The 21705-nt window shown below is 50.6% G+C and overlaps 2 protein-coding genes across 2 annotated transcripts; both read left to right on the forward strand.

Moving 5' to 3' along the window:
* Positions 1 to 2840: 2840 nt before the first annotated feature.
* LOC115547185 (protocadherin-10) lies at positions 2841 to 7925 on the forward strand. Its single transcript, XM_030361181.1, has 4 exons — positions 2841 to 5563; positions 5797 to 5858; positions 6341 to 6468; positions 6930 to 7925. Exons 1-4 carry the CDS (start codon positions 3059 to 3061, stop codon positions 7223 to 7225), a joined length of 2991 nt encoding a protein of 996 aa, XP_030217041.1. The 5' UTR covers positions 2841 to 3058; the 3' UTR covers positions 7226 to 7925.
* A 3868-nt stretch (positions 7926 to 11793) lies between these two features.
* LOC115547196 (protocadherin alpha-C2) lies at positions 11794 to 19985 on the forward strand. The gene is made up of 3 exons (XM_030361200.1): positions 11794 to 14614; positions 15670 to 15708; positions 17230 to 19985. The coding sequence occupies exons 1-2, from the start codon at positions 12182 to 12184 to the stop codon at positions 15679 to 15681; spliced, it is 2445 nt and encodes an 814-aa protein (XP_030217060.1). The 5' UTR covers positions 11794 to 12181; the 3' UTR covers positions 15682 to 15708; positions 17230 to 19985.
* Positions 19986 to 21705: the final 1720 nt, after the last annotated feature.

Raw genomic sequence — 21705 nt, forward strand, 5'->3', positions numbered from 1 at the left:
GACTCGAACCGTCAGACAGGTTGCTGAGTTCTCACCAGTTAACACAGTGCCTTACTCTCTATTCTTTTCCTGCCTTGCCTGATTTTATTTCTCTTCAGTAGATATGAACCATCTCCTAAACCTGAGCCAATGATGCATAAAAATAGAGTCTGTGGTCTCTGTACAAAGTAAGATGCTGTATTAGGTATTAGACGTTACATGCAAGATACACCCGTCTGACTTAGTTGGGAAGAAATACAAAAGCATTCTGAATGGATGCCTATCTGTCAATCAGTCAGCTAGGATATGAGTTAGTGTGTCAGTCAGTCTGTCTGGTTGTCAGACCCCAGGTAAAGGGAAATCGATGGAGGGTTTGAGACGACTCTGTTCGCTGTCGGCCTGACAGAGCAGCAATGCTGGCGCTCTGACGCTGAGAGAGTCTTCAGAACAGAAGAACCACATCGCTCGCCTCCTGCCTCAAGGTCACCGCTGAACAACAACCGCTCACATAACAATAACATGCCTTTCACTTGAGCCACAACAACACATCATACACACGGAAATAGCTGCCGTTAAAAGCCTTAATCCTCATCTCTTGGAAGCCAGAACAGTAACCGATGCCGTATTAATCCCCCGGTTAAAAGCCATCACACAGTTAAAGAGCAGGGGATTGATAGCTCCCTCTTTGTGTTGGAGTGGCTGAGTGAGGGAGAGAATGGGGAATCAGTAATCCCCTTTTGTACTTCTGATCCTTAAATGTGCTGTTTGTCCCTTTATCCAGAGCCACTTAGGGCAGCGTTCAGGGAGGGCGGCTGGAGAGAGCCCTCGGTCGCTGGGAAAGCAGGTCAGCGCGGGCGGGAGAGAGCGCCACACGGATAGCCTCCGGGATTACTGCTCACCAAATGTCTTAATTCCTCTGTTCACTAATGATCCCGGAAAATGCCCGGTAATCTGGGCGCCGTTAATTAAAAAGAGCATGGGGCCGGTGGTGAACCACACCATCTGCTGCCCCTCATCGCACAAGACAGATCGGGCTGTCAGCCTCTCCACGCCAGACCACAGACCAGAGACCACAGACCAGAGACCAGAGACCAGAGACCAGACCCACTACACCCACAGACCAGAGACCAGAGACCAGAGACCAGACCCACTACACCCACAGACCAGAGACCAGAGACCAGACCACAGACCACAGACCAGACCAGACCAGACCCCCTACACCCAGAGACCAGACCAGACCCCCTAAACCCAGAGACCAGACCAGACCCCCTACACCCAGAGACCAGACCCCCTACACCCAGAGACCAGACCAGACCCCCTACACCCAGAGACCAGACCAGACCCCCTACACCCAGAGTCTGTAGTCCATCTATGGGGGTCTTTATAGTCCATCTATGGGGGTCTTTATAGTCCATCTATGGGGGTCTTTATAGTCCATCTATTGGGGTCTTTATAGTCCATCTATGGGGGTCTATCCACCTATGGGGGTCTATATAGTCCGCCTATGGGGTTCTCTGGGGGTCCCATGGGGTGACCAAAACAAACTGGAGGAAAATGGTCCCGCCTGTTTATCATTTTCTTAGATTAGAGCATGAGTGAGAGTGATTAAGAGTGAGTGAGAGTGAGTTAGAATGAGTGGGTTAGAGTGAGGGTGAGAGAGAGCGTGAGTGAGAGTGATTAAGAGTGAGTTAGATTGAGTGGGTTAGAGTGAGTGAGACTGAGAGAGAGCGTGAGTGAGAGTGATTAAGATTGAGTTTGATTGGGTGAAAGAGTGAGTGAGTTAGAGCAAGTGAGGGAGTGAGTTAGAGTGAGTTAGGGTGATTAAGAGTGAGTGTGAGTGAGTTAGAGTGAGTTAGATTTAGTGAGGGTGCTTAAGAGTGAGTGAAAGTGAGTTAAAGTGAGTGAGGGTGAGTTAAAGTGAGTGAGAGTGATTTAGAGTGAGTGAGAGTGTGTAAGAGTGAGAGAGTGAAAGGGGAATGAATGGATTAAGATGAATTTGAGTTCAATAACACATTTGATCCTCGGTTTAGAGAAATTCACAATCTCAAGATTTTCTTTAAGAAGGCAAATATTACAATTCCTACTAATATAATATTAGATTAAATATTAAATCTAATTTAAAATCATGTCATACATAAAATATCATATATAATGTGATATTTAAGATGAATTCCCTTATTTATACTTCTTTATTCATGTTATATCTTTCTTATTTAATTCAAATTAAAAGAATGAAGAGTAATAAAAACAAATCCATAAACCAGACTGCCTTGACGCCTCCTTCTACTCAACACTAACGCCTCTGAATCCTCCATCTCAACGCTTTTCTGAAAACAATACGGCTCCAAACCAACACATCTGAGTGTTTGTTTGCTCTTGATATGATATTAGCTCATCATGCCCTGAATAATAACCTCCCAGCCGGGGGGATTAGGGGGTCGGGCGGGCTGTCCAGATTAGCGGGGAGAGATGAGTTTGATCGGGCAGCGAGCAGAGACAGATTACGGTGCCTCGCAGCAGCAATTGGAGCAGATGTCATTCTCCCATCATCTGAACAGTTGGGCCAATAATACCACTGCCACTGCCGCTGCGCCCGGGCGTTATTACAGACGCACAAACACACTCAGAGGCGCACGCGTACGCACACATATGCCCATACAGTCACGCGAGCGCGTGCACACACAGACACAGAGACACACACACACACACACACACACACACACACACACACACACACACACACACACACACACACACACACACACACACACACACACACACACACACACACACACACACACACACAGTTCAGAGGCGGTATCCTCTCTCACCCTCCCGACTCCTCGCTCCACATTCAAAGAAGGACGCGACAGAGTTAGAGTTGCTCGTGCGGGGAAGTTTTCGAGGCGGTTCTCGATTATTTTTATTTTCTATTTTCCACCTCAGACACCTGGATTCCGTTCACCTGTTCAACAGTCACCCTTCTCGTTGCATCTTAGTTTATATAGTTACGATATCTAAATATCTTGATACTTTAATTGATGAGAGATTGTTTGAATCACCGGACAGTTTTCGGGTGATGGCGCGCGGAGAGGGGGTGAGGAGGGCGGGCCTGGTCCGCCTGGTGGTCCTGGTCCTGCTCTGGGACCTGGTCCTGGCCCAGATCCGCTACTCCATCCCAGAGGAGCTTGAGCACGGGGCGTTCGTGGGGAACCTCGCGGAGGACCTGGGTCTGGCGGTGGAGCGGCTGTCCGCGCGCCGCTTCCGCCTCGTTTCGGGCGCCAGGCGGCAGTACCTCGAGGTGAACCTGGAGAACGGGGTCCTGTTCGTGAACGAGCGCATCGACCGCGAGGAGCTGTGCGAGGAGACCCCGTTCTGCTCCTTCCACCTGCAGGTGGTGATGGAGCGGCCGCTGGAGCTGTACCGTGTGGAGGTGGAGATCACGGACGTCAACGACCATTCGCCCGGGTTCCCGTGGAGCGCCTTCAACCTGGACATCTCCGAGTCCGCCGTGCCGGGCTCCCGGTTCCCGCTGGAGAGCGCGCAGGACCTGGACGTGGGCACCAACTCACTGCGCACATACCTGCTCCACGTCAACGACCACTTCCTGCTGGACGTTCAGACGCGGAGCGACGGCAGCAAGTTTGCCGAGTTGGTGCTGGAGTCCCCGCTGGACCGGGAGAAGCAGCGGAGCCACCAGATGGTGCTGACCGCCGTGGACGGGGGGTCACCGGAGAGGACCGGCACCGCGCAGATCGACGTCACGGTGTTGGACGCCAACGACAACGCGCCGGTGTTCGAGCGGTCGTTCTACCGCGTGAGGCTGGCGGAGAACGCACCGCAGGGCACCGTGGTGATCCGGCTGAACGCGTCCGACCTGGACGAGGGTCCCAACGCGGACATCACCTACTCCTTTAGCGGACACGCGCCCGTCAAAGTGCGCGAGCTGTTCGGTGTGGACGCGCGCACCGGGGAGATCACCGTGACGGGGGTGATAGATTACGAGAAGGCGCGCATGCACGAGATCTACGTGCAGGCTAAAGACAAGGGTCCGTCCGCCGTGGCGGTGCACTGCAAGGTGCTCGTGAACGTCCTGGACACCAACGACAACACGCCGGAGGTCATCCTGACGTCGGTGTCCACGCCGGTGCAGGAAGACGCGCCACCGGGCACCGTCATCGCCGTCATCAGCGTCACGGACCGGGACTCCGGGGAGAACGGGAACGTGGACTGTGAGATCCCGCACCACGTCCCGTTCCAGCTCCACTCGTCCTTTAAGAACTATTACACCCTGGTGACCTCTGACCTCCTGGACCGGGAGGCCGTGGCGGAGTACAACATCACCGTGACCGCGCGGGACATGGGCGCGCCGCCGCGCTTCACCCGGAGGACCATCGTGGTCCAGGTGGCCGACGTGAACGACAACGAGCCCCGCTTCAAGCAGCCGTCGTACACCGTCTACCTGACGGAGAACAACGCGCCGGGCGCCGCGCTGTGCGCCGTCACCGCCCTGGACCCCGACGCGGGCCAGAACGCCTACCTGTCCTACTCCCTCCTGGACGGCGGGGACATCGGCGGGATGCCCGTGTCCACCTACGTGTCCGTCAACTCGGACAACGGGAACATCTACGCACTGCGCTCCTTCGACCACGAGCAGCTCAGGAGCTTCCAGGTCACGGTTCAGGCCCAGGACGCGGGCTTCCCGCCGCTGCGGAGCAACGTCTCGGTGGACGTCTTCGTCCTGGACCAGAACGACAACGCCCCCGTCGTGGCGTCCCCGCCGGCGGCCCGCAACGGAACGGCCCCCGGCGGAGACGCGGTGCCCAGGGCGGCGGACGCCGGGTTCCTGGTGGGCCGGGTCAGCGCCTCGGACGCCGACTCGGGGCAGAACTCGCGGCTCTTCTACCAGGTGCTGCAGGCCACCGACCCGGGCCTGTTCAGCGTGGCTCTGTACACGGGCGAGATCCGGACCAACCGGAGGCTGGTGGACACCGACGCCGCGAGCCACCGACTGCTGGTGCTGGTCAAGGACAACGGTCAGCCGCCGCTGTCGGCCACCGCCTCCATCACCCTGTCACTGGTCGACAGCGCGCCCGAGTCACAGCCCGATCTCGGTGACCTTGCGCCGAGCCCTTACTACTACGGCCAGGACTACACGGTGTACTGGATGGTGTCGCTGGGGGCCGTGTCGCTGACGTGTCTGGTGGCCATCATCGTCCTGCTCGCCGTGAAGGGCTACCGAGACCGGCGCTCCGACGGCCTCGCCGGCTGCGGGTGCTGCGGCTCGCGGGAGAAGACGAGCACCGCAGACATGTTCGTGAAGTCCAACATGAGCGGACCGATGACCACGGGCGCCTCCAGCGGCGCGGACGGGGCTGGCGGCGGGGGGCCCATCTCGCAGGTGTACTGTTACAAAATGTGTCTGACTCCGGAATCTTCCAAAAGTGACTTTATGTTTCTGAAGCCGTGCAGTCCTGTAATGAGCGTGCAGGCACAGAATAACGCCCGGGGCAAAGACTATCTGACATCTGGGTGGAGCGCGCTGGAGCGCAACGAGCTGGTGAACAACACCACGCCTAATGAGGTGCGCTCATTAAAAAGATACAATGCCGTCCTATATTATTCCAATTATATCCGATAGCGACACAGGAGTCTTTCATTGTAAGATGAACAATGCCACAATGCTGGGAAACATTGAGATTCTAAATAGTTTTATTCAGCTGCATATCTATTTGTATTCATGAACGAAATAATTGTGACAGAGTACGGTGTGGAGTGTGGATGAATATTTTAACGGATCTTGTGTGATTCTTTTAGTTCAAGGACACTCACAAGGACTGGACTTTGACCAAGAACCTGAAGAACTCAGCTTACAAGAGGTGAGTACCACAGACACACACACATACACACACACACATGCACATCTACACACACACATGTACACACACACACACACACACATACACATGTGCACAAACACACACACACACAAACACTCACATGCACACACACACACACACACACACACACACACACACACACATAGACATCACAAGTGCAGTGTACACCCAGATGTTGATGGTTGATCTATCCATCATACAACTGGAGCAGACACGCCCACTTGTGATGTCACAAGGGGATGGACTTTGAAACGGCTCATTCACATCACAACTGGTGATCAGAAAGGGTGAAAGGTGAGCTGAACCAACGCTGGTTGCATTCCTCAATCTCTCTCCCCCTCCCCTCCTCCTCTCCCTCCCTCCCCTCCCTCTCCCCTCTTCTCCTCCCTCCCCTCTCCCCTCCCTCCCTCCCCTCTCCCCCTCCCTCCCCTCCTCCCCCCCTCCCCTCTCCACCTCAACAGGTACAGTTCTGTGAACATGGAGACCTTGCTGCCCCCCCACCTCCTCTCTGACGGGATGTCCGGCTCCCAGGACGAGTTCTCCTGCTCTGTGGCCCCCCAGTACTGGACCTGGGGGAACCACATGCGTGGTAAGAACCCTTAATGAACCCTTGATCCCAGTCTGTTTGAAAAGGCAGACCAGCCTACCCGTAAATCTAGAATGACGTTTACGTTCGGTCCGTTCAGCAGACGCTTTTATCGAAAGTGACTTACAATAAGTGCTTGTGTCAGAAGAAAGAGAAACAGCAATATATCGCTGTCGGTACCGTAAGGATGTTCATAGAACCATATAGAACCCTGTATACAACAAAGATAGCTAGGTTAAGACGCTACACAATGCTAAGTAAAAAAAAATTACCAGGACGTACAACATACAATAAGTGTGTAGGCCTACATTAAGTGCCAGGACGTAGGCTACAACATACAATAACACCTGCAGGACCTTGAACTGGGAGGCTATACCTGCTCCAGGACGACCGGTGTCTAAACTCACAGTCCAACCCCTATTCACCCTCCTCCTCCTCTTCATCTTCCTCTTCCTCCCTCACAGAATGTAAAATATCTCTTCAAGAAGAGCGCGTGGTCCCCGACTACTCATGGACTACAAAGACCATGATGCCTCAGTGTTCCTACACGTCACCTGACTACCAGCACAACGTTCACATCCCGGGCGCGGCGTCGGGGTACTGCACCCTGAAGCCCCGGACCAGCACCCCTCGCGGGGAGCTGGACGTCTACAACTCCTTCTCCACCTTCGGCAAGAAGAAGAGGCTGCTGGCGAGCTACGAGCAGACGGTGGCGCGGGACGCGGGTCTGATGATCGCTAACGGCGAACTGTTTCAGTGACGCGACGCGGGACTGTCAATCAATAAAGTTGATCTGTTTGACGGACGCGGGGCAAGACTGTCAATCACTATCGGCGATCTGTTTCACTGACGTGAGTCCGATGATTGCTCACGGTGATCTGCTTGACGCGAAGCAGGAAAATCCTAAACATAGGCCTAGCGGTTTGGGTCGCCGTGGTCAAACCCTCGCAGGCTGGCAGGAGTTGCCCTGATGTTTATCACGTCCCTTTTTTATTTATACTGAATAGTTTTATGGATTCCTATCAACCGTTCATCAGTTAATAACACTCGAATATATTGTTATTTATTATTTATGTTCACTTGCTCCTCGTTGGAAATGCGATTAATATATAACGTTATTATTTATATAATTTCAGCTCTCAGTTTTTCATGATTTTCTTCTGGACGATAGCGTCTAAATCATAACGGGAAGTTTATGTATAACTGATCAGTTAGGCTACACGCCATTCTGTGACTGTTGTAAACGTTGGCTCACCTCACAGTGATGCTGTTCCCAGGTGAGCACGAAGTCACGCATTACCTGTTCGCTTGAAGTTCACTCAATGTTTGGGGAAAAAAATGATAATTTAGGAGGAGTTTCATTCATAATTTTTTATGTCAAATTATATTTAGTAGTAATTTATTCTTCGTATGTAGCCCTACATAATACTTTTTGAAAGTTGGTGTGGCTCCGTACAAAGACATGTATACTTGAAGTGTAATTAAATTATGCACGAAAACAGTATCAACTTTGTACCAGTTTTTTTACAAAAAGGAATTTCCAGTCTTACCGTGTGATGCATATTATTAATGTTAAATGTTTATTGAGGTATCAAAGAATCATGGATCACATCATTAATGCTGTCCTCTGGAAGTAAAATGAGGACACGCTCTAAACACACTTATCTGAAAGGAGGTTTAAATTCAACTTACTTACTGCTCTGCCAGTTCTCCAGTCTGAACTGTTTGTGTGTTTGCAGCATTATCAACTTTCTCCACTAGATGACGCGCTTTCCTCAGATCAGCGAGAGACAGAAGAGCAGGGTAATTTATTCTTTCGTCATCAGCAATGTAACAATGCGACGGCAGAAGCTGTTCAGTACATAACGATTAGACCTTGAAATATTAACTGATCACGGATAGTATTACATAGTGGCCATTTTAATGCATTTATGTTTTGTTTTTTTGTGAATTCTGTGGGACCTCCTCCTCCCCAGCGAAAGTTAGTAGAGTTAAATGAACGCACATCCCAGTGGGGGGTAAATCAATCCATTTTCTAAAACAAATCAATTAGCATTCAACGAGTCTCCGATTAGTTTAAGCAGTGTGTCTTAAGGGGATGAGAGAAAAAACATTAAGACAAATTATGATTTTTGAATTTCAATATCAACTCACTAACACATTTAATATCCCGGGGATAAATGGTAAAGAGACACCGAATTCGCCCCTGCTCTGCATAGTTTCCTCTGCACAGCATGGACTGAATCTCAGTGCAAGTTACACAGAGAAGCCGAATCAGCAAATCTCATCTTTCATTTTGAGGGAACGGAAATGTACAGAATACTTCATAGAATCCTGAATTACCGGCGAGCTCAGGACTCACAGAACATAGAGTATGCCATACAGTATGTTATACAATGATATTATATGTATGAAAAAGGTATACTTCATATATATGTATATTTATACTTAATACTAAATACTTAAGTCTTAAAATAAGTAAAATAAATCAAAGCAAATTTGCCTGAATACAGCTAGCAGGCTAGCACCATGGCCAGCTCCACTATAGACTTTCTCTAGCTAGCAGGCTAGCACCATGGCCAGCTCTACTATAGGCTATCTCTAGCTAGCAGGCTAGCACCATGGCCAGCTCCACTATAGACTATCTCTACCTAGCAGGCTAGCACCATGGCCAGCTCCACTATAGACTATCTCTAGCTAGCAGGCTAGCACCATGGCCAGCTCCACTATAGACTATCTCTAGCTAGCAGGCTAGCACCATGGCCAGCTCCACTATAGACTATCTCTAGCTAGCAGGCTAGCACCATGGCCAGCTCCACTATAGACTCAGCCTATCTCTAGCTAGCAGGCTAGCACTATGGCTAACTATAGACACAGCCTATCTCTAGCTAGCAGGCTAGCATCATGGCCAGCTCCACAGCCAGCCTGCCTGACTATAGGCAACAGATGTAGCCTAGGTGCTAACCTGCTAGCTCCCCTCCTGGCCTACTCTGCCTGACTGTCAGCTCAGCCTAAAGCAGGCGGGCCAATCAGCAGCCACGGCGGTCCAGACAGACGGAAGGACCCGGACTGATGTCACACAGCTTCCTAGTGGATAGGAGACCAGTGCGGCAGGGGTTAAATGGCGAGGCGGTGGAGGGACGCCACTGAACTGTCCCGCTGATCGGAGATCCTGAAGAAGAACGTGTTGAGATTTATTCTGTTTGGTGGATAAAGCACCACAAGCCCAGTCATTTGCATCAACGTTTAGCAAATGCTTGTTTACAAAGCATAAAGTCTGCAATCTCAGGTTGAGTTCAAGTCGACAAGATTTCCCAAATTAAAGCTGTTTTTTAAGATAGTTCCGATACAGAGTAAAACACGTTTAATCATGTTTGATCCAAATGTGATCTAACTGGTCCGGAGGTTCTGGTTGGTTTGAAGTGGTTGATGAAGCCCTGGTGATTAAAGAGTATCACCAGTTGGGTTTCCTGTAGTGCCGGTGTGGAAAATCTATTTTGTAATTAACCGTCTGAGCGATAGTTAATTTCACATCCTGCCTCTCTTGCAGTTAAGCAGTGGGAGACACCAACGCGGACGGGTGGCTGATTAAAACCAGACTGATTAAACGAGGATTAGGAGATGGCGCCAACCAGACACCGCCAGAGAGTGTGATTGGTTGACTAAAAGTTATCCTCTTGTGACATCACAAGCGGGAGCGTCCACGCAGGTTCCCATCAGACACCCCCTGCCTAGAGAGTGGTATAGTCCATCGGTCACTTCCTGCCCAGCGGATGGTACGGTCCACCAGGACACTCCCACTTGTGATGTCACGAAGGGACAGAGTGTGGAGCGGACTGTGGTGACCTCTCCACTAGTAGTGAAAACCTATTCTCGTTCCGTCCTCATGGCGGCCTGTCAGAACGCAGCAGGCAGCCAATCAGGGGCCAGGGATCTATTTCAGTGTTGGGATGACGTGTGCGTCCCTGGGGCTGAATCTGCACTTTTGGACTCGACTCGTGACTTGTCTGCAGTAGTTAGAGAACAGACACACACACAGACACTCATGCACACACACACACACACACACACACACACACACACACACACACACACACACACACACACACACACACACACACACGTACATGCACAGAGACACACACACACACACACATGCACGCACACACACAGAGGCAGACAAGCATGTACACGCACACACACACGCGCATACATGCACAGAGACACACAAGCATGCAAACACAAACGCTCACATGCATGCACACACACAGACACACACGCACGCACACATTCACACACACAGAGAGACACAGACACGCACACAAAGGCACACAAACTCACACACACAAACATTCCTAATTCTGCTTGTGCATGGTTTCCAACCTTACATTAATGGTAAATGTGCGATGGCGGACAATCAATGATATTAAAGTTTAATGTGGCTGCTTGTTAAGTAGCAGCAGTATAGACTGTGGAAGGGCCTGGGTCTGTTCTTTACTTCTATATTTATGATTATTATCTGTCGGACTCGGACAGGCAATGGTGTCGGATTATTTGACGATTTGTAGTTGTTTAAGACACGATAGTCTCCAGCAGTCTGCAGTAAAGGGATCAACTATCTCACATTTCACATCTCCAACTCACTGGATGGATTCGGTTGGTCCCTTGAGACGGGGGGCTTCTCTTCCACTTAGTTAAGTGCGGTTATATTTGCAGACATAAATATATATTCTTTACTCAATGAGAAACGGACCGAAGGCATCAATCATTAATCCCGAGCGAAGTGAGATCACTGGACTCACTGTCTCGGGGGATTCTATCCACTTGTGACGTCACCAGTGGAAGTGTCCACACAGACGGATGACGGACAGATCAACCCAGTGCACCATAAATCATGCGGGTGGATGTTCCCACTCGTGACGTCACACATCGCTCCGTCTCAGAAGGGCTCGTAATGATTCACGTCTGGTGGTGAAACAGAGGCTGTGTGCGTAACCTTTGGCACAGCACAGTGAAAGTAGAAAAGCATAGTCTGGAATCATGCAGAGTTGCATCTTACTTTTGTGTCTCTTTGCTCTGATTGGTAAATTGATCAATGAATTGAATAAATATTGAATACAGATGGCATTGCATTGGTTTTTATATATTTGTACTTTTCAGCATGGAATGCAATTGAAGGGCAGGCCATGAATGGAATTGCATGAATGTAACGTAACGTAATGTGGGTGTGGGTGTGTGTGTGTGTGTGTGTGTGTGTGTGTGCATGTGGGTGGGTGGGGGTGTGTGCATGCTGTCGTTATAAATGTAATAAAACGCTTATGTGGCCAGATGCATGTCCTTATCCTCCTTGTAGGTGTTGAAACTACAATATGTAGAATTAAATAAATGTGTCAACGTTATCTGCCCACGGTTTTCTACAAAACCGTAACAGGCATGAGACTCCCTCCTCCTCATCATCCTCCTCCTCCTCTTCCTCACACGGAACGAGGACACCAGAGCAAGCCCACCTCCTCCCGTCTCTCCGCTCAAACCACCTCGCACCGACGGCCTACTGCAGCTGTAGCGCAGCTGGGCGATGGCATCGGCCGTCCTTTACGCGACACGGGTCTGATTGTGCAGAGGAAGAAGAATTAGAAGAAAAGGAAGACACAGAGGAACGGCTCGTCTGGTGGTCGCTCGTCGCGCGCTAACGGACTCTATTTCCCACCCTCCCGTCATGGCGCTGTGTGCGTCGGCTCCGCGGACACAATGGATGGCGGCTCTCTGGCTGCTTGCAGCGCTGTGGGGACGCGCGGCCGCCATCACCCGCTACTCCATCCCGGAGGAGATGGCGGCGGGCTCGGTGGTCGCTAACCTGGCCACGGATCTCGGACTGGAGGTCCGCAGCCTGAAGGAGCGGGCGGCGAAGCTCGACGTGATCCAGAGCAAGAACTACCTCGACATCAACAAAGAGACGGGAGACCTGGTGATCCGCGAGAAGATCGACCGGGAGAGCATCTGCATGAGTAAGACCGCCTCGTGCTTCCTGAAGATGGACGTGGTCCTGGAGAACCCAATCCGGATCTTCAACATCGAGCTGGAGATCATGGACATCAACGACAACGCGCCGGTGTTCCGGAGGAAGACGATGCACCTGGACATCTCCGAGGCGGCCGCTCCCGGCGAGAGATTCTCTCTCACGAACGCCGTGGATGCGGACGTGGGCGCGAACTCCATCAAGACCTACTTCCTCAGCGAGAGCGACTCGTTCAGCATCGACATACAGACCGGCAGCGACGGGTCGAAATACGTCGACCTGGTTCTCAACAGCGATTTGGACAGAGAACAACGCGGTCTCCAGACGTTGATCCTGACGGCGGTGGACGGTGGCGTTCCCGCCCGCTCCGGGACGGCCAGCATCGTCATTAACGTTCTCGATATCAACGACAACGCCCCCGTGTTCAATCAGTCTGTATACACCGTCAATGTCACGGAGAACGCGTCGCTCGGCTCGGTCGTGATGACTTTGAACGCGACGGATCAGGACGAAGGTAAGAACGCCGAGTTGTTGTACTCCTACACGCTTTACACGTCCGAGAAGACCCAGGAGATCTTCTCTCTAGACCCCAACACCGGCGAGATCAAAGTGAAGGGGCCCATCGACTATGAGGAGATCCAAAGTTTTGAGATGTACATCCAGGCCCACGATAAGGGCTCCACGCCGCTGTCGGGCCAGTGTAAGGTCACACTGTACGTGGTGGACCTCAACGACAACTATCCCGTGGTCACCATCAAGTCCCTGAAGACGCGGGTCCCGGAGGACGTCCCCGTGGGGACGCTGATCGCCGTGGTGAGCGTCAGCGACAAGGACTCGGGCGCCAACGGCGAGGTGGAGATCTCCCTGAACCACGCCGCCCGGCTGCCCTTCGTCCTCAACAAGTCCTCGGAGGACTACCTGGAGCTGCTGGTGTCCCAGCCCCTGGACCGCGAGACCACAAGCCGCTACGAGATCACGCTGAGGGTCCGGGACCGCGGCTCCCCCCCGCTGGGCGAGAACGAGACCCTCATCCTGGAGGTGCTTGACATCAACGACAACGCGCCCGCCTTCCCGCAGTCGTCCTACACCATCCACGTGGCGGAGAACAACGCCCTGGGCGCGCTGCTCACCTCGCTGAGCGCCTACGACCCGGACCTCAACGAGAACCAGTACCTGGTGTACTTCATCATGGAGAAGGAGGTGGCCAACACCTCCATGTCCATGCTGTTCTCCATCAACCCCGAGAACGGGAACCTCTACGCCCTGAAGACCTTCGACTACGAGATCGAGCGGGACTTCCTGTTCCACGTGGAGGCGCGGGACTCGGGCAGCCCGCCGTTGAGCGCCAACGTGACGGTGCGCGTAGTGGTGCAGGACCAGAACGACAACGCCCCGGTCATCGTGGCGCCGTGGCGGCCCCAGGGTTCGGTGGTGGAGGAGGTCATCCCCCGCTCGGCCGACAAGGGCCACCTGATCGCCAAGGTGATCGCCATCGACGCCGACGCGGAGCAGAACGCCCGCGTCACCTACCAGGTGCTGCAGATGAGCGACGCCTCGCTGTTCAGCCTGGACCAGTACAACGGCGAGATCCGCACCGCGCGCATGTTCAGCTACCGCGACCCGCGCCAGCAGCGGCTGGTCATCGTCGCCAAGGACAACGGGGAGCCGCCGCTGTCGGCCACGGTGACGGTGAAGATCGCCACGGTGGAGAACGCCCTGCCCTTCTCCGAGGCCACGGAGGTGCCCATCGAGTACGACGTGTTCACCGACCTCAACCTGTACCTGGTCATCGGCCTGGGCGCCGTCTCCTTCCTGCTGCTCATCACCATCCTGGTCATCATCGTGCTCAAGTGCCAGAAGCCCAAGCCCAAGCCGCTGAAGATGCCGCCGCCCAACCGCAACAGCGTCATCAGCCGCAACAGCATCATCAGCCAGCGCAGCTCCACCATCGCCGACTCCACGCTCATCTCCAGCGACGCCTACTGGTACAGCCTCTTCCTGGCCGAGACGCGCAAGGGCAACGTGGTGGTGCGTCAGCCCATCGTCCCCAAGGGCGCCGGCTACTTCGTGTCCAGCATACCCCGGAGCATCGGCCCGTCGGAGATCAGCGACTCCCGGGCCTCCACCCTCGAGGTAAGCCGCCTACGTCAGGTGGGGGGGGGGACGTTAGTGGGAAACAAAGTTTACGTTTAGCGTGTTTAACAGGCACTTCTATCCAAAAGCGACTTACTATAAGTACATTTGTCAGAAGAAGAGAAACAACGATATATCTCTGTCGGTACAGTAAGGATGTTCGTAGGACCAAGGGCCAAGCACTAACCATCACTAGGTTAACCCAGTCCCTGTGTACAGCAGAGATAACTAGGATAAGATGCTACACAATGCTAGGCACTATTTTTAAGTACTAGGTCGTACATCATACAGTACGTGCGTCAGAGGGGTGTTGGGGCTGAGGGGGGTTGAGGGAGGCTTTGCAGAGTCCAGGTGAACTCTGAACACGTGAATCTTGAGTATTGTTTCCCTAATATACCCTGCAGCGTACATCGTTCACGCGCTGAAGTTTGGGTGGTTGTTTCACTAAATCCCGGCTGTTAAAGGCCACTGTTCACCACGAGGTGCCATATTGATTAGTGATTAGGAGGGCATTAAATCCACATTTAGTGAAATCACGAGTCGGAGTGTCCAACGCCATGAATGATGTCACCGCAGGGGATGTTTTGAAAGCCTTGTAACGGCCAATCAGCCGGTGAAATCTGAACCCTTCGGGATGCATAGCGGTTGATATCATCACGTTTTCTACCCCAACTGCAACCCAGAAAAAGTGTTAATATGAAGTAAAGTAAAACAAGATGAAATGGATTAATCCCTGAGAGGAAAACTGGAAGCCACCACATTGCTAAATGACACTGTAACTTAGTTAAGTAAAACAAAGAATTGTTAAGGGACTGGAACATGTTGTGACATGCAAGGGAATTAGTAGCTAAGGCTTCATCTCCAAATTAATGAGCCTCTCCTAAACGGTCCAAATAGATATTTTTTATTCAGGCAACACTCCATCTAGGGATATGTAAAAAAGTTTAGAAATGTAATCTGGAAAAAAAGCATCAAAGGCTGAATGTGTGTGTGTCTCCTTAGCACATACACCACTGAGCACATCTCTCTCTCTCTCTCCCTCGCCTCTCCTCCAGTACTCCAAATGAAAGGACCCGTTCGGAGCTGCCCTGGAGGTAAGATGTTCATCAGTAGACTCACAGCTCTCTGTCCCTGTGTCACACGCTCCTACTCTCAGCATGGAGCTCTTAAAGACCGGTTAATGTATGGCAGAGTTGTGTAGTATATGGTTGAATGGCTATAGTGCAGTGGCATAATAACTTTGCATGACAGCGATTCTTCCATGACCTTTGCAAAATGCAGTATGAGATCGTTTTCCAAACTGAGTGAAATGAGCCGGAAGTTTCTAAGTGGCGGCCATGATTAGAGCTGTTTGAATTCTCTAAACGCAAAGGACCGGTGCTTCAATACTCCTTTTCTCCTATCGTTTAGCTTGGGGTACATTGGGCTGTCCTTTACGTAGGGAAAGGGGGTTATGCAGTCCCACAATGCCTTGGGCAGCAACATTTAGCAACACACGTTTTGTCAGTTCATGAAAACGATCAACATGACCGACTAACTAGGCTCCATGTTGAAGACTATGAGTTGAGTTGAGGGTTAGCGACAACAATCAGTCTCAATTTCACCACTAGGGTTCCTTTCACTGCTGTGACTGATTGCCTGTAGGTTCTGGGTTCGAATCCCAATGCCCCCCGTCTTCCTAGTCGTGATGTTTAACGAGATGCCCTTTCCTGTCTGTATCTGCTTGCAGCTGGAAACCACCGGGGCTAAAGATAAATGAACACTAATGTTAGAGTGCAGTGCGCACACCATCACAAGCTCATATGGAAGCTAAAAACATTAATGCAATGCTGGACCTGAGGCGGTCCACATGTCCTGCTGTCTGTCCGTGCATCTCTCCAGAGCTTCTTTCATTCATTATTCAGCATCTCTGTGTAATCTTCTGGTCAAACCAATGTCTTCCATTTACCTTAGTTGTTCGATTTATGGAATCTATAGCACCTGAACGATTCCATTCAGATGGCTTCAATTTAAAGCATGTAAAAATAACGTGGATGGATCTTCAGAATCTATCCACTTGTGATGTCACAAGTGGATGGATTCTAAATGGCGGGCGCTGATGACCCAGCAGCCGGCCACCAGGTGGTCCGATGAGGAGATGAGGGTAGCAGCCCTTGAAGTGATGTGTGTTTCCTCAGCAGAACCTTAGGTCCAGCAGCAGAAGGTCTGCTGTCCTCCACCTCCTCTCTAACGTCTGTGTGTGTTTCTGCTCAAGGAGGAGGTGGAGGACAGCAGAAGGCCTGCTGTCCTCCACCTCCTCCATCCCTCCTGTGGTCCTGTCAGGAGGAGGTGGAGGACAGTAGAAGGTCTGCTGTCCTCCACCTCCTCTCTAACGTCTGTGGTCCTGTCAGGAGGAGGTGGAGGACAGCAGAAGGCCTGCTGTCCTCCACCTCCTCACTATCTCCTGTGGTCCGGTCAGGAGGAGGTGGAGGACAGCAGAAGGCCTGCTGTCCTCCACCTCCTCACTATCTCCTGTGGTCCGGTCAGGAGGAGGTGGAGGACAGCAGGTCCAGCAGCAGAAGCTCTACCGTCCACTAACTCTCTAACCCTATCTCCTGTGGCTCTGTCTGCTCCAGGAGGAGGAGGTCAAGATGAAACCGTCCACTCGAGGGACTCTCTCTGAGGAACACTGCACCGTTTGTTAAAAAAAAACACACAAAATAAACAAAGATAGAAGGAAAAAGAAAAGCTTTGGATCCGAGCTTCTGAAACTCTGCATAAACCCCGGCCCGCCGGCCAGCTGACCTCGTCCAGGACCCCGTCTCCTCCCTGCTGCCCGTCACCTCCGTCAGCATGCACCTGCACGTCTCCATCTCCTCTTTCTTTACAGTATTCAAAAAATAAGAGTAAGAAAACAACACAAAAAGTATTTTATAACGACCTCCAGGCCAGTTCAGGGTGTATTTTATCAAGTATTTTAACTCTTAGATTCAACTTCTAGAAACACTTAAAACCGGGATCCATGTCATCTCTTAACGGGTAAGTCAAGCTGTCAAAATTGAACCACATGGCGCGAGTATTTGTAACGTATTTGAATCACTTATCAGTATAGCATCATTATCAGCAGCCATTAACAGACTCATGCTGACTGCTTAAATACACGCCAACAACAAACCTACTTCACCCACAGCACGAAGGGCCCCTATTCGACCAGGGATGGATCAGCCCAGCAGTTGGTACATTCCAAAGGAGACAAGTAGGCTGGCTGTCCGTCAAACATCTGGGCGTGTACTTCCACTATGATGTCATAACAGGGTAAATTTGAACTAGCTCGTAAAGGCTAATGAGAAGGACACCTAGTGGTACAACACGGGGCGCGTAACCAAGACGCTTTTATAAGGAGAAGCAAGGAGAGATGGAGAATAAATATATAGCGCAGTTTATATTCTAAACTGCAGTCTAACTTATAATTCAACGGTACAATCCAGACGGTTCCTACGATGAAAAAAAATAAGTTGAAATTGATTCAATAGAGTTCCAACGTAAAACCCAATAGTTTTCTAAAACTAGATTATACTATTGATTAAAAATGAGAAAAAAAGTATTCTTTCAAAGCAAAGCATTTGAGGAAAAAAATGTTTTGCCTATTTTGTAATTATGAATTGTATGAAAAGAACAAGACGGTTTCATTATGGAAAAAATTTTGGTTTTAAGTTTTACTGGAATATAATTTTCCAGTGGCTGTGTGTATTTTTATTAATATTTTTTATGTTTAATTTATATATATATATAATGTGACAATTAATTGCTGCTTTTGTGAGTATCTTGAATGATTTTGTGTTGCATATTTGTACTAAAGTCCACACACTGTTTGGACACGTGAGAAAAGCTTGAAAGTTTCACAGTCCGAAATAATCAGCGATCTTGGAGAAAGAGGAAGAGAGTAGAGAGTTGACCCCAGAACTGAAAGAAGAACAGCCGTCTTATCATGAATATATGTACAACAATATCTAGTAAGTATTAAGGCAATCAGCATAAGGGAGCGAAATAATCCATTAGTGTTGAACCTCGTATTAAAATGAAGGATAAGGATAAAGCTATTGATAAGTTTGAAGGTATTAGTCATTTAAACATTACTCTATTCAAATGCTTCCTATTGGTTTCTTTGACGACAGGAACCGCCCATGACTGCTGTTGCTCACGTTTGATTGGTTCATTCTCCCATGCTGCAGAGCCAAACCCATAGACCTCTGAAGAATAAGTCCCGCCTCCGAGACCCCGGGTCCCTCGGGCAAATGTCTATGGCAAATAACTTGGGTTTTTGAATGATCGTACATAACAAACTCTCTAGGTGGTGAAGAAGTAAAAGCTGGTTCACGTTTTAAACTACACACTTTTTCCATCTAGCTTCGACTGGGTATTTGGATTGTCGGTGCCGTTAAAGTAGCATTAATAATAGTTTACTACTTTAACCAACCAACCAATCCAAAATCCCAGTTGAAACTAGATGGACAAAAGTGTGTAGTTTAAAACATGAACCAGCTTTTACTTCTGCGCTATCTACGGAGTTTGTTATGTGCGATCATTCAAGAAACCCATCTGACATTAGACCGAGGGAACCGGCGCCTCGGAGGCGGGACTTATTCCTCAGAGGTCCATTCTAACCAAACCGATTGGCCACGACTAACAGAAACATAAACAGCCAGACCAGATGTGCTACTTTGTGCCTTGGCGCTCGTTCCTCTCCGGCGCGGCGTCCTGAACGCAGGTTACTCCACCAGTCCCCCTTGTTGCCTGGGAAACCGATCTGGATTGATTAGAACGCCCCGAGGGGCGTCGGCACGCTATGACCCCTGACCCCCCTGACCCCTGACCCCCCTGACCCTCTGACCCGTCGCACTTCACAACAGATGCTCTGTTGCTTCCTCATCAACACGCGGAAACGTCTATAAATCCTCCCCCCCCCCCCCCCTCTTAACCCCCCTACTCCTTTATACTTTGTGCTTTTTTATATCCATATAAATATATATACATACAGTGCATTCTTTTGATAACGTTTGATTTCCTGTTATTACTTGGCGATGCTTGCTTGTTGTGGTTTCTCGTTCCCGTCTGCTTCCTAGTTCTTTCTTTGCTCATCGGTCGACCAGAATGTACAGTTTATATCCTGAAACAACGCCGTTCCCGTGTGTCTCCGTGTGTCTTTAGTGGTGGTGTGTGAGAGAGAGAGAGAGAGAGAGAGAGAGAGAGAGAGAGAGAGAGAGAGAGAGAGAGAGAGAGAGAGAGACCCTAGGTTTCATTTCAAAGCAGTGAAATATGCGTTTTTCCAGTTTATTTCGATTGAAATGTTCTGCCCGACGATGCAGATTTGAAATAAAATCTTTTAATCCGTCTTTGTCTGTTGTGTCTGCAATAAAAGATTAAAGTGTTTTTCCACCGAAGTTAATTCTCCAATTTGATCGGCACATTCCTGTCTTCACTTCAACCCCTGCTCTCTCTCTCTCTCTCTCTCTCTCTCTCTTACTCTGTCTCTCTCTGCCTCCCCCTCTCTCTGTCTCTCTCTCTCTGTCTCTCTCTCTCTCTCTCTCTCTCTCTCTCTCTCTCTTACTCTGTCTCTCTCTGTCTCCCCCTCTCTCTCTCTCTCTCTCTCTCTCTCTCTCTCTCTCTCTCTCTCTCTCTCTCTCTCTCTCTCTCTCTCTCTCTCCCACTCTCCTAATCTCTTTCCCTTGCTCTCTCTCTCGCTCTCTCTCTCTCCGGTGCTCGCTCTATCTCTCACACGCACAGACACTGACTCCCAGAGATGCGTCCTTCCTGACCTACTTTCCATGGCTCATGTATTAATTCAGGGGAATGGAGAGGAGATGTGCCTGCAGTTCAGATGACAGTAGGTACCAACGAGGGCTTTCACGCCCTAATCTCCGCACCCCCAGAAACCCACGCTCTGCTCTTTGACAAAGGACGTTTCCACTGAGGAGAAACGGGGCCTGCAGTCTTACCACAGTACAGTGCATTAGGTACAGTATGCATCACAGTATTTCTGAAGGATGTAATCACAATTTGTGACAGAAACGTGTGAACACTTGTAAAGTACGGCAGATGGATGTACCTTCTCAAACTGTATCCCTTCTCCACTGTTCGGTAGTGATGTTCTATTTATTGATTGAGCAGACACTTATTCAAAGCAACTTGTCCTGATGCAGAAGTCATTAAGGAGCAGTAGGGGATGAGCACCTAGCTCCCGGACGCCTCCAGGGAGGATGTGGAATTGGGGATCAAACCCGGTACCTTTCGTACAACCCTAGCCCCTACCCGGTCCCGCGCTCTGGGCCCTGTGACCGCTGGTGAGGGAGGAAGAGTTCCAGTGAGAGCTCAGCGGGGGGGAAGTAAAGCATGTTGGGAAAATCCCTCTCATGGTCTACATCCAGGAGGACCACAACTAGCATGAGTGGAAGCAGAGACCAGAGGATCACTCTGTTGATCTTTAAGAATACAATCAAACTTATCTTTGAACAAAAGATAAAAGAAAAGGTAAAAGATAGTAGAATGATCTTGAAGCTTTTCAGCCAAAGACCGTTTCATGTGAAGGACGCAGCCTCGAGCAGGAGAGAGAGAGGAAGCAGGTGACCCAACATTCTATATATTCCCTCCGTTCATCACGTTCACCCCCGCAGCTGGCCGGCTCCTCCACCAGCTCCACCTCTCCTCCACCCTCCAGCTGAATCCCAAGCCACGCAGTAGATTATACAGAGTACAGAGTTATCCATCAGTGAGTCAGAGCAGGGACGGTAATATACCTGTTACAGACGATGGACTATGAGGTCATCACTCTCATCCACCGCGGGCTTTGTGTTTCCACGAGGATGCAAGTGGAACCCGAGGCCGCGAGGTCAACAGCACCAAGCACCCTGGATAATGGGGAAGAGGGGGGGGGGGGGGGGGGGGGGGGAGCAGGGGAGAGAGCGGAAGGGACAGGGTGAGAATGGGGGAGAGAGCGGGAGGGAGGGGGAAAGGGAGAGAGAGAGGGAGAGAGAGAGAGAGAGAGCAGGGGAGAGAGAGAGAGAGAAGGAGAGAGAGTGAGAGAGAGCAGGGGGGAGAGAGAGAAGGAGGGACAG

This window comes from Gadus morhua, chromosome 7, assembly GCF_902167405.1.
Source record: "Gadus morhua chromosome 7, gadMor3.0, whole genome shotgun sequence".
Classification (NCBI taxonomy): domain Eukaryota; kingdom Metazoa; phylum Chordata; class Actinopteri; order Gadiformes; family Gadidae; genus Gadus; species Gadus morhua.